Source organism: Acanthaster planci, linkage group LG14 (genome assembly GCF_054643075.1).
Source record: "Acanthaster planci isolate LZ-2023a linkage group LG14, COTS_SCS, whole genome shotgun sequence".
Classification (NCBI taxonomy): domain Eukaryota; kingdom Metazoa; phylum Echinodermata; class Asteroidea; order Valvatida; family Acanthasteridae; genus Acanthaster; species Acanthaster planci.
The window spans coordinates 14,982,981-14,996,136 of record NC_141790.1 but is presented as its reverse complement, the minus strand read 5'-3'; the positions used below and the strand labels follow the sequence as shown (position 1 = coordinate 14,996,136).

At 42.6% G+C, this 13,156-nt stretch overlaps 1 protein-coding gene across 27 annotated transcripts in view; it reads right to left on the bottom strand.

Annotated features, from left to right (window-relative positions):
- LOC110977858 (dedicator of cytokinesis protein 9-like) overlaps positions 1 to 13,156 on the bottom strand; it is a 90,041-nt gene that overhangs the window by 31,858 nt on the left and 45,027 nt on the right. For 19 of the 27 annotated variants that reach the window (XM_087145389.1, XM_087145390.1, XM_087145391.1 and 16 more), the window contains exons 14-31: positions 12,846 to 13,033; positions 12,504 to 12,662; positions 11,495 to 11,615; positions 10,337 to 10,351; positions 8,456 to 8,492; positions 8,119 to 8,197; positions 7,632 to 7,709; positions 7,273 to 7,359; positions 6,973 to 7,088; positions 6,549 to 6,618; positions 6,134 to 6,256; positions 5,482 to 5,703; positions 5,125 to 5,208; positions 4,688 to 4,802; positions 3,563 to 3,589; positions 2,575 to 2,601; positions 1,398 to 1,430; positions 335 to 513 (exon numbers count right to left, since the gene is read on the bottom strand). In XM_087145389.1, coding sequence (XP_087001515.1) covers positions 335 to 513; positions 1,398 to 1,430; positions 2,575 to 2,601; positions 3,563 to 3,589; positions 4,688 to 4,802; positions 5,125 to 5,208; positions 5,482 to 5,703; positions 6,134 to 6,256; positions 6,549 to 6,618; positions 6,973 to 7,088; positions 7,273 to 7,359; positions 7,632 to 7,709; positions 8,119 to 8,197; positions 8,456 to 8,492; positions 10,337 to 10,351; positions 11,495 to 11,615; positions 12,504 to 12,662; positions 12,846 to 13,033 — 1,760 coding nt within the window. The remainder of the gene's footprint in view (positions 1 to 334; positions 514 to 1,397; positions 1,431 to 2,574; positions 2,602 to 3,562; positions 3,590 to 4,687; positions 4,803 to 5,124; positions 5,209 to 5,481; positions 5,704 to 6,133; positions 6,257 to 6,548; positions 6,619 to 6,972; positions 7,089 to 7,272; positions 7,360 to 7,631; positions 7,710 to 8,118; positions 8,198 to 8,455; positions 8,493 to 10,336; positions 10,352 to 11,494; positions 11,616 to 12,503; positions 12,663 to 12,845; positions 13,034 to 13,156) is intronic. The other 8 variants (XM_087145368.1, XM_087145367.1, XM_087145366.1 and 5 more) reach the window with 8 other exon arrangements.

The following is a 13,156-nucleotide window of genomic DNA, read 5'->3' as shown; positions in this document are numbered from 1 at the left end:
GTGTGAGTTAGAGTATAAAATTGAGTTCTTCATGAGTATGAGTACATGTGTGAGTTAGAGTATAAAATTGAGTTCTTCATGTGTGAGAGTATAAAATTGAGTTCTTCATGAGTATGAGTACATGTGTGAGTTAGAGTATAAAAATGAGTTCTTCATGAGTATGAAGAGTGTGAGCACTCGAGTACACGTGCCACAACATCATGTTAATTAACATTCACGTTCACTTCTGGGCTGAGAGTGAAACACCCACTTTTGCTCTATTTCAATGTGGTTTCCACTGAACAGCTGAAAAACGAACAAAACTGCAAGCACAGGTGACAGCAGAGAGCAGTACCTTCGAAGAGTATCGGTTGTCAAAGCTGTGCTTGGCCAGGAGGTTCCTCAGGACGCGGATTCCGTTCTGCCGCACCTCGGTGACGTCGTGCAGGGCAGAGCCCACTTCTCTCAGCAGGAGACCGGTCAAGAAGTGCTGCTGGCAGTACTCCTCTGTCAGCTGATAATCGTAGTGGAGATCTGACCATTTGGAAAAACAGAGAAACAAAGATAGTTATGTTGCCAAAGACATCTCTTCGAATTCTAATCTCTGCATTTGTCACAACTCTAACAAAACCGATTTTAAACACAAACTGGAAAACACCGTGTATGCTTTGCACTTTGGCACGCCTTTCCCTGTGACACTCCGTGAAATGATGAATGAATTTGTGATAAATGCTTCTCTGTGACTTTATTTGATGGCTTTATGAAAGTAGTGATTCTGTTTTTGTTCTACGGGTCTTAATTTACCGCATCAAACCACGGAGCTATAAAACAATCAAACTAGCACAGCCATGCTTTGCCGTTAACAATTTAAGCCAGTGTAGTCTCAGTGGACAGGTAAAAAATGCGCTCATGTGCAACAGGTGCACCTTTATATAACCTTGTTACTAAGTGCAGTAATTGGGAGGCCATCTTAAAATGACGGTAATAAAATGAACATCACATACAAGAGTTTACACTTGCAATACTCTTGTATCAACTGAAGCCATCGGTGACCATCTTTAATTAGCCCAATATATAGGTGATTGATGGTTTGCAAACCACTGTAACTATTGCAGCCATTAACAACGTGGTTGACAACGGCAAGCCAGCCTCTGTGTTACCCTTTGTATTCAGCATGGTAAGATGTCTGCCAGTGGCTTCAATGACTGACACGGGCTGATGAAGGGCACAATGAATCTAGAATTTTTATGATGTCCATGAGTAACAAAAGGAGTCATAGACAAAAAAAGGGAAAAAAATTCAGCAGTTGTGTTTCATTTACAATTTTAAAAATAATCATCCCGAGACACATCATTTTAAGATGATCTCCCTTCAAACTAAAAAGCAAACTAAGAGCAAACAAATGAGCGAGAACCAACCTTTGTACTGTTCTTTGGCAGGGCGGATTTGAACTGTAACCATGGCAACAGGGGTTCACCGGAGAAGGGTGGAAAAATAGAAACAATACAAGAATAGAAAGGTAGGTAGTGCTTGGCAGCAGCGTCATGCAAGATTAAATATCAAAGCATTTTCAGGGGCATTTTTTCAAAGCATTTTTGTTCTTGCAAGGAAAGATAGATACATAGGGTGACTTGTCTGGAGCATTTTGGACTATTAGGGAAGCTGTTAGCACCAACCCAGTGTAATATAGGCCATTTCGCTGAACGACTCCACTTTGAGTTTTACCCCACAAAAACAGACCCGTGCAATGCAACAGACAGTATTCATGTGTTGGCCATCTTGAACAAAAAGTGAGGTAAACTTTTTCATTTGGGGAACCAGAGAGAAAAATTAACAGCTATGAAATAAAAGTTCAAAACAAATTCATCCCACTTATTGCTTGGAATAATTGAACATTTGTGATAAATTATTTCTAAATGTTTTAGATTCAGGGAACAACATAACAAAAATGGCTTCCCAGTGAATTAGGTCGGTTGGGACGAGCAATGCAGGCCAGAGAAACAGGATGTGATGGTGCTTAAAAACAAACACTGGCGGCCCCGTTGCAAAGAAAAGGGTGTTAGGGTTCAGCAAGTGTTGCTAAAAAGCCGGGTCTTCATTCTCTTTTTAAGCCTGATTGTTTGAGGATGTAGCCTGCTCTTGGAGACCCACGGCCACGAGTAGGTTCCACTGCTGCGTGTATGTACTTTTCATACTGAGCATTTTTTGAGAGCAGCAGGCGTGCGTAATCGGGGGGTTTGCTGGGGACGACTGCAGCAGAGAGTTACCACCACACTCCAATTTACCAGGGGAATAATCAGTTTGCAAAAAATCCAAACCACGATAAAGATTCCATAAACCGAAATGAAATGTTCTACATCAGGGTGAACACCCTCCTACGCAAACAAAAATCCCAAATAAATGAACAGAATAGATTACTAATTTCTGTAAGAGTAACGAGAAATTTGTAGATATTCTGTATCAATAATTGGCTAACCTCCCCGAAATTAGAGGAAAAAAGGGTAATCTAACTACTTCTAGACTACGCTCTCAACTTGTTTAACCCAAACCACAATAAAACTACGACTCTGCAACTACGACGTACTGCCTCCTCACCATATTTCCGCAAATTCCCCATGTAGGCTGTGATATGGAGCATTGGCGGTGGGCGGGGGAAACAAAACAAGGGGGGAAGCGTTAGCGAAGCACCACAACGATAGCAAATTTCATACACTGTTATGCTTCCGATCAGACACTTGACGACATGTAAGTATAACTGTTCAAACAAGACAGCAGATGCAGCAGAGGTATCTTCATCTCCAACTTTGGGCCTGCAGAGTCGGAATTTTCAAAGGCTGAAAGTCGCTCAGCAGCGAGGAGAGCAATTACGAGCATTTCTTGCGTCTTTTCTTAATTTGCTGAGAAGGAAGTGAGAAGCAACAGCTAGGATTTGCATCACACAGTACAGCTTCAGATGTTTTGAGTTTTGAGCTCTGAGCAGCAAATGCCAAAAGTAAGACAAGAGCGAGTTCACTCTAAGCAAGCTAATTTAGTGCTGTTTTTAACTCTATAAGGAAGAAAATCTCCATGCGAAGTTCCCAAAATTGCCTTCGGAACTTCAAACCTTCTCAAAACTGAGCACCAAATAATATCACACTTTGAAATCTTGTACCAAGCACAAAATGCAGAAGTAAAGCAGTACCCCATCTTAAAAGAACCCATATTATGAGCCAGATCAAATATAATGTGAACCCTTGCAGGGACATGGTTTTCGGGATGACATGAAATGATTTTGGCCAATGTCCCTTCAGTGTCTGCAACTTTATAGCAGTCCCATTCCTCATTGAATGCTGTCTGATTTTCCAGTTCAGAAAAATCTGTCCACTTTGGTAGTCACTACGTCACCTAAAACTGTCTAAGGAATTCTGGTCGAGGTGACAAACACCATTGTGCAGTGAACAACAGCGACTGTTTGGGGTGAAGCAAATGTTGCAGAATTCACACGCAAGCAACATTAAAACATCGACAATCTCTACGCACAATGACGTCAAGGCCGACACTGACTAACGCCTAATAGCAATGACGAGGGACTGAGTGTACGTACCGCTTGCAACGGCCGAGCCACTGGTGCCTATTAGTGTAAGAATGAGTGCAAGATACGAGAACGTCAAGAACCAGACAGAAGCGGAGTGGAGTTAATGGCAAGAATGTGGGAGAGATTAGAAGACAGTTGGTTATAAAAAAAAATATACACATTCATGTAAAAAGCAATCACTCAAATGTCATGAAAGAGTAGAGTGAGACTTCCGGGGCAATAAATGGGAAATGCTTTGAGTGGATCACAATGGAATGTTTACAAACTAATGTTAGTTGATTGATGGGCATGACTGGTCTATTACTTGGTCTGTAGGGTATATTACTGCCTCAATTTCAACGTTTCCAAGATGCTGGAATGAAGACAATTCTAGGAAAAATGAGCCTGAATGCCCCAAACAGCATTTATTAAAGGAGTGTAAGTGTTACTTGTAAATTCTCCAAACACAGGATAAAAGTCTTTTGCAACCAAGGTGAATTAATAAACGTCGACGAATGTTAACTCAAGAGCACAACGCTTGAACAACCCAGTTTGTGAGCTCCCCGTTTTTTTCCTTGACAGTGGATGAGGAAATGGGAACCAGGATGAGGAAAGGAAGAGGTAAAACAGGATGGGAAACCAATGGGAAAAAAAGGAAAACCCGGGAATATGGGATGTTAATTAAAGAATGGCTCTAAGAATTGGCAAAATAAGGAAACAATATACAGCAAAAGGAATGAGAAAGTATAATTAATTTGAGATCAGAAAATCAACTCGATGTCAGAAGCACCATGGCCTTCACCTTTTTTTCTGTACACGCACACCAGTAATTGAAATCTCAATCCCTCGCGCTCGAGACTTCCAATACAGGAAAGCTTCATTTGTAAAATAAAAGCCTGCATTTAAGAACAATGCTAGGACTAAAAGGCCGACCAGCTGAACTTTAACAACTTGCTAGCAAGTTTTTCCTCAGAACTGAAAAAACAAAAACCGCTATTGCGGAGATTACCGAAAATTAAAAAAAATAATTCTGCTTTTTGATTTCTTTCGCTGAAATGATAAAATCCGTAGCCACATTTAAATTTTGAAATAGAGACTTTGGCACTTTTCTATCCTCACTGGAGAGGGATTCCAGTCGAGGTTGGAGTGACTTACTTTTAAAGTTTTTCCCTTGCTGTTGGCCTTTCTTCTGCAAAGGGAGGTTCAGGGCAATGTAATGCTCGTAGCTGCAGACCACACGGATCATCTCAAACTTCATCTCAAACACGGGCTGTTGGGGGTCAAATCAGAGGGTCAAAGGTCATATGGCCCGATCCAATGACCCAGCTGGGGCTGGCGGTAACACACGTGTCTATGGGAAGCGGCTTTAGCCGCCAGCCATAAGCTTTCTGGTACATGTTATCCCTAGCCATAGCCAATAAACTGCGCATGAGGTAACATGCCATCACCAACAATGGAAACTTTATGGCTTAGCATGGTGCAGTGAGGCTGCCATCTGAATAGGTAGTCTTGATTCAAGTCTAGGTCTTCACCCACTGGAATTACACAAGGACACGCCAAAAACGGGAAGCCCATTTTGGACACAGCCTTACCTTAGCATCGTCAGAGCTAAAGAATCCCATGTAGCAGTTGATGAGACGGAAGACAAACCCTCGATCCATGTAAGTGAAGCAACGCTAGTCACCAAAACAAAAAGTAATGAGTGTTGAAATTTTGATATTTTCCGAGATCTCCGTCTGCTAATCGCACCATGAAGACAAAATCCTTCAACAATCAGGAATTGGTAAACACCGCCCTGCCATGAGCTGTGTTCACGTCAAGTTTGAAAAATATTTGCAATAAAGACAATTAGAACTGATACGTGAAGCATTCAATGGGAAAACTGCTTTGCACCGACTTTACTCCCGAGTTTAAAGGAGTCGGCTTCGCTAGAGGAACCTCTGGCTCACCTTGATGAAGTTGGCCAGGTGGAAGTTGGCATCCTTGGCGTCCTGCCGCTGCCGGACGTCCTGCTTCTGCAGGATGTGCGGCATGAGGACCTGCACCAGGTTGCGTAGGCCCGTCTCAAAGTTGGTGGAGAAGCGCTTGATGCGGGCCTGCTTCAGGCCGTCACCCTGGATCAGGTGCTGCGCCATGCTCTTGATGATGATGTTGAAGAAGAACCACATGTGCTGGGGGAGGAGGGGGGGGAGAGAAACACTTTCTGAACGACACAAACGACCTGCTGCAACCATCAAATGCTCCAGCGGTTTCAGGTGGCAAAGGGGGGCAACGGACAAGGGGCCAGTTTCATTATCTGCTACGAACACCTCAGCGTTTGCCAAACAAATGTGCACAGATGTGCATACGCTAACCACCCACACTGCTCTGTGACGCTTCCATTTCCAGCCCAAAAATTATAACAGAAATCAGCACTGACTGGCACCCTCAAACAGGGCAGGGGGGGCGCTGCCAACAATTAAAACCACCACATCGAGAAGTCATTTCCATGGTTGGTGCAGGCAGAGTGTTCGATTGTCGCGTTGATATTTTTCGCCTCTGGCGACCACAGTTCGAACCCGATGTAAAACTCCAACCGTTTCTGTCATTAATTTGTTTTACCTTCATGAGGTTCTTGATGACCTGCTGGTCGGTGCTGGGTCTCAGCGACATGGCCAGGTTCTTAACCAGCTCCTCGTGGACCGTCTTCTGCAGCGCCGTTTCCTTCTCCGTCTCAAACACGTACTGAAGGTTGAGGATGCGATTTCAAAATAAGAAATGAACGAGTTTGGTTCAAGGCAACTTGTGTTCCAATATCATTAGATGTCACCTGGAAAATCAGCCCAACTGTCTTGCATTGTCACATCAAATTCTCAGCAATCACTGATTTTTTCCCAAAATCAAACAAACTGGTAAAAGTATACGGACAAAGATGTCACATCCATTTAGTTTTGCTGATGTCAATTTTTTGTGAATACATGAGCGCTGTGACAAGAAAAGGCACATCAAATTTTCAACAAATAGACTGGGTGCTTGCCTTGACGTAGGAGTGAAGAACATCTTCTCGCCCATCTTTGTGGACTTGAGACACGATGAAGATGATTAGCCTTGGAGAGAAATGCGTAAAAAATGCCACATGTGAAAGAAAGAATTGACATCAATCGTGTACTTCAGCAAGATTCTATTCACTGACATCTCACCATCTGCAATCCATCATGCAGTGATGCCTCTCTGACACATGCCAAGTTCTTAATCCTAAAAATCCTTCCAGTTCCTTCAAAATTCTCCATGGGGTCCTGGAAGATTTCGAAGGATTGAGGAAGGGAGAAAGCAACTCGACTTTTACTCAGCGTGGGACTTGATACCCCCATCCCGGAAAAGTCTCATTACAAACAATGCGCCCTTGGTTTCATACAATTGAGGATTTTGAAGAACCTTTTAAAAAAAAAAAATCATCTGACCTGACAACGTTGAGCTGCACTTCGTCCATCACAGCCATCGGCAGGATGCGGAAAAGTTGGTTTAATATGACGGGCAGGAACTTGATCAAGGAATCCGTATCCACAGCATGCATGGCCTGCCATTAAAAAAAACAAAAATTACGCAAAACATTAGAAGTGTAACAAGCACGATACTACATGTGTTGCATTCAAACGTCCAATCAACGAACCAGGATGAAAGGTTTACCCCTTCAGGTGTACCCCTGTAAGCATACCACGTCTAGTAACTCCTCCCAAGCTGACGATAATATGAGCTATTACCTTGATGTATTGAATCACTTGCAAAGCGCCCGGGCTCTTGCCCTCCCATGCCTCACACGAAACAAAGAAGTTGTGAAGATGTTGTGCCTGGGCAGGACAAGAAGAAAAGACACCCGGCCGCAATGACTGACATGTATTAACATTGAAAGCAACTCTGGCAAATGACGACCATGCACAAACAATTTTTGATGAGATAATCTGGACAGCGACCATGACAGTGACAGTGGCAGTGGCAGTTGCAACTTTCCTGGAAGTCACTGCTTGATAGATTTTCAGCAACAGTCTTGTGCTGGCTCACAACACAATAATACAATTTAATAAGACATAATGGTGAATCTTAACATCTTGGTACTTCTTACCGTCGTGTAGATAGTCGACGCTAATCTGATATGGACTTTTAGGAGTTGTTTCCCTCCGTCCACAAGCTTCAGTTCAGGCTGCGATAACAGAAAGAGAAACGGTACAATGATGTCTATAAATGGAGTCCTAGAATCCCATAGCTGTGCTCGAAGTCTTGTCTTTTTCCTCTGATAGTTAAGCGTGTCTCTGAAACAAACTCAGCAAATGGAGCTCATGTTTGCTTTCCTTAAATTGTACACAGACCTGTTACTCCAAAAAAAAACAAAGGTTGTTTACAAAACCGTGGACAGAGATCAGTTCTAAGTCAAATACGGTAAGTAAACGAGGAAATACTCCCACGTGTAGACTTTGGTTGATGTCAATGGCACCTCACAATATTAAAGGCTTGTATGGCTTCTTTATCAAATCAACTGGAAACACTGGTTTCAAAGATCAAGGGGTCGAAGGAACTGGGTCAGGAAGAGGAGTGGACTGCCCGATTCATACCTTCGTTGCGCCTTTAGTGCCCAGGTAGTTTCCAGGAAGGTTGGAGGAGACACACACCGAGAGGTCGCCCCAGTTGGGTCTGAGGGGCAAACCAGAAACATGGCTCTTTAGCAAAATACTATACTGAAAAAAAATAAATAATTGTCATCAACCCAACACAGAATGCCTTGACGATAGAGTGTCTCATAGTCCAACACTAAAACTCCTGATGAACAAAAATTACAAGCACCAAATCAAAGATGCGGCACGATCAACATGAAAACTGTCTTGGTTGTGTGGCACTAATGTCTACTCCTAAGCACACAAGAAATCAAAAGGAGATGAACATCAATCTTACTTTCCACCATCTAGAAGAGGAATCCAAGCATAGCCAACTGCAACATAAACAGACAAAATGACAGGCAGATTAAGGATTACCAATCGCGATCACGTAATTTTTTTTTTTTCCTCCTGTTGTAATCAAAACAGATTTATACAACAGCTGGGGATATCGCTCAACAGACTGGTTAGCTGTCCCATTTGCACCGACTCTAGTTACTACGCCCAGTGTGTGGATTTACACAAAAACGAAATATCATGACATACACGGAAATTCAAAAAACACATTCCGGATGAAATACAACAATGTACAAGTGTTGTATAATGCCATTCATGCATGTGTTTACACTGTTAATGCAAAGCATTCTGTGATGCACAAACCACTGATGTCTTTATCACTCATTCAAAATAAGCTGACAATATAAAACGGACTATTCACTGCACGACAAGTGTGTTAGAATAGTTCTGGTCAATTGAGAAACCCGCCTTTACAAAAAATAAAATAGGAATTCGATGAAATTTTTGAAGGAAATCACCTTTCATGAGAAATCAAATAAGTCTGGGCTCAGAAAATTATAGAACGGAAAAATTATGAAACGGAAAAAGTCTCCAGTGAGAAGCAAGACAGAAATAAGAGCAAGACACAAACAGAAGGAATGACCGGGAAAAAGGAACAGACAATAAAAAAAGAGACCAAAGAATGGAAGTGAAATTGTCTGAATTTGTCTCACATGACCCATTTCAAGGCGTCCTGCGATGCCATTTTGGGGGTACGAAAGAGAATTGGATCTTACAATTCAACAATTTGGAGACGACTTGCTGGCCGGATTACCAAGAAAAACCAAAAACCTTTACCCATTTCCCAGGTTTGACTATGCATGCAAAAAGAATGAATGGGCAGTGAGTCTGGCACCCTTAAATGTTTCTTGGATACAAGGTACACGTTTATGTCCCTTATACAGGCAAAAATATTAGTGCATAACATGAAGAAAGCCATACCACTCCGGGGCAAAAGGTCCCGCACGGACAAGAGAGAGAACACAACATAATTTGGGCATGCTTGAGTGACAACGCCAGATATGACATTTGTAAATTGTAACAGGTGATATAGGTCAAGGTTCGCCAATGAGGGGACAAGAGCGACGACAGAAGTGGGAAAGATGTTCTAGGACGATTTGTCACTGATACAGGTGGAAACCTTTATCAACAAATATGAGCAAATCTTCCAGACAGTGACTGTACAAGTGAATGTCTCAGAATGTTGAAACTATCGACACCCAGGGGCTTCTAATGGAAAAGACGGTCAGGCTGAAATGGGTACTACATCTTCCCATGAAACTAACGAGACTGTTTCAATGACTCGACCCCCACAACTGAAACTTTAGATTAAAAAAAAAAAAATTGGATTTGGAAGCATGGAGCCAACAGGACACAGCCATGCAAAGAAATAAAGACCACAACCGCACAAAAAAATAAGGGACAAAACAAAAACTGTAGTGGCACGCTGAAATCTCTGCTCTTTTACTGAAAGTTTTCTTGATACGGCGCTTTCTGATTCCATGATTTATCTGTGAGTGCTGCATCAGTAACATACACAAAGCATAAACTCAAACGGCAAATTAAACAAGTAATTGTAGGTTTGATGTGATTACAATGTGCATGTGCATGTACATGCACGTGGGCAACTCGGTACAACCACACCGTTATCAGCAGATAAAAACGGAAGGGTGAAGAAGTCAAGCCAGTTATGCTGGTTTAGTATGCACATGAACAGCATCAATGGGGTAAACGTGACTAAAGCAGTCGCACTGAGACGAGGTCTTATCAGATCGTGTGACCGGGCGGAGAGATTTTCGGGAATACTACTCTAAAAAAGGAAACGGTTGACGGGTGAAAATACCTTCTAAGGGCTCCACTGTGAGGTGGCAGAGAGTGGGAGATGAGAGTGAGAAATAGAGGCAACAAAATGAATTTAACGAGAGCAATAGAGAGGGCATTGACAGAAGAACAAGGAAGGACAAACAGCGAAGAGAGAGAGAAGGAAGTAATGACGGTTAAAATGAATGAAATGAAGTCAAATACAAAAAAGGATTTCAGTTCTTGTTTTTCTTTGGTGAACTCTGATGCGTCTGATGCAGCAAATTTGCTGCAGAACGGAACGAAACCAAAATATTGTCCAACAACTGGTAGTTTGGCTCACGAGTCTTGTCCTTCATTTTCACCAGTTTTGCACCGTAACCAAATTGCAAAGCTACCATTTGTTCATTTCTGAACCAAAAATGATCTCACCGAGTAAAAGGTCATTCACATTAGGGTTCCACTTTAAACTGAGTGCTAAATTTCTCTGAGAACAATGTGGCACCTTGATCACAATATGATGGTGGATCAAATAAAACCTCTATCTGTTATTTTCAGCATTTTTATGAATAATCCGAGTTTGTCGTCAGTTGCTGTGTTACATTAACCCTAACCCCCCAAGGGTTGCTGGCCCTAACCTTCCCCATTCACACAAAGTTAAACACCCATAAGGGACTTTGTGCACAGAGGCTGTTGGACTTTGTTTTTCTGAGGTATGCCAAACCCAATGCAAAAGCCAGCTGTTATGGGCCTACCAGACCTATCCCCACAGAATTAAACACTTTACTTCTGTTTAATTCTGTGTGGTTGGGGAAGGTTAGGGTTAGTGAATCAAATTCCATGCAGTTTGTGCTTTAGCAGTAGCGTGCCGACACAAACATTAAGACTTTACATGTGTGGCAGTTTTTACACTTATCAACACAGCTGCTTGCCAGCACCTCAACAGTTGTATACCACTTTTAACAAGACTTCATAAACCCCGAAAACCTTCTGAAGCATAGCAAATAAAAAACTTGCTTTCGTTTGAAAATAAAGTCATACCACTTTAGCTCTAACAGAAAGCTATTAAAAAGACTCGAGAAATGTTTCAAAGGAAAACCCAAATTAGATACAATGTAAACTTATACCGGAAAATTTGGTTTTGAAACTGAACTCACAAGATGCTTGGACATAAAAAAAAAAGGAGATATGGCCAAATTACCGAACGAGTCGACCGTGTCCCTCTTTTTGACGGTGCCCTTGCCAACCTCACAGCTGACGTGGTAGAACCGGAACAGCAGGTGATGTTTGTCGTGCAACTGAGTGGGCAGGGCTATCTTGATCTGAAAAGGGGAGGGAAAAATGGAAAAATTTATCACCTCTGCGATAGACATTACGCAGAAAACAATTTCAATCTTGTTCCCTGAATCTGTTTTATAAATTGTGAAGTGTTGATTTGGATGGTGCCAGACTATTATATGAGGGCATGCGTTCCAGGCCTCCCTTTCAACATTTTTCAATTTCTGAGTTATAAAACTATTTGGCTTAATAACAAATTCGAAATTACATATGGCGGAGCCCGTACTGATTTGTCACAAAATTTGATTTTCTACTTTCAATCTCCAAAAATGAAGGGTTGACTTCTTCAATTTCAATCTGGTCGACTCATTATTAAAGTCTCTTCTAATAATCTCCTCTGTCTCCAGTTTCAAGGAGGTATTAAGTGGAAAGTCTACATGCTAAGAATGTACCAGGAACCGGCCACAGGCAGTATGAATCGCACCACATTTTGGCCATTCACCTGCTTTTTTGCTTAGCAGATGTTTTCCTTGCTTAGTGAATTAGACTAATGTTTATATTGCTTGGCTGTGGCTGAGTCTACTTCAGTTGCTACAGCCAGTTCACATAAAGTTGTGTGTCATTTCAAGCCAAGCCGGATTGCCAGCCACCTCTGCAATATTTAAACAAAAACCCTGTCTGAAAAAAGAAAATTCTCAGAGCTTACGAGTTTTAGACTGTGCCAGAGCTGTATACACAGAGTAGCAGCGATTTCAGACTTTGGAACCAACATGGCTGTCTATTATCTGTGCAGTCCAGCATGAATCTATTGTGTACTAATCATCCATGTGCACTGATGCATAATCCTCCATTTTGGTTCCAACAATTGATGTCAAAACACTCTCTATAAACAGCTCTGGACTCTTCCATTTGGAGCGTTTGCCGTCACTGACCTCTTCATAGAAGTCCGGTACTTGGTGATGGTGGAGGACGGCTGCACTCCCCGAGGTGACAAAGATGGGACCTCCCGGTCGGCCGTAGATGGCCTTCAAAGGTTGAGCGCCCTCATCGTCCGAGTCGCGGAATTCCACGCACAGTGCGATGTTCCTCGCCTGGAAAAATGGAACGAAATTTCTCACAGGAGTCCACACGAGTATGGCATTCAGTATGAGATTCATAGAACCAAGAACCAACTCGACTGAACCAGGTTTTGACACCGTGAACAAATCCCCACTTTCCACTGCGAAGCCTGCAGTCAATTTCTTGTGGTAAATGGGCTGCATTGCCTCCCTCACCTTGGTGAAAGTCTTCTGACTGTCGTACTTGAGTTGCACGGGATAGACGTAGAGGTTGTTGGTGTATGTCGTGAAGGGCTGCGAGAGGGCGCCCTTCTCCGGGAGGAACTCCTCCACCTCCAAAGTGGGCGGGACTATCGGAGGATCGGGCCACGGCATCGCGGGTATCAAGGACGAGGTTAGGCAATCTTTGCAGATAAAGGGGACGAGGAAGAAATTCACAACGCTGTGGCAGAGTACTGTTTCAAAGAGGCTTTTGCAGCACCAACCAATTATTAAGAGCAAGCTTGAACAACTGGCTTGCACTGATG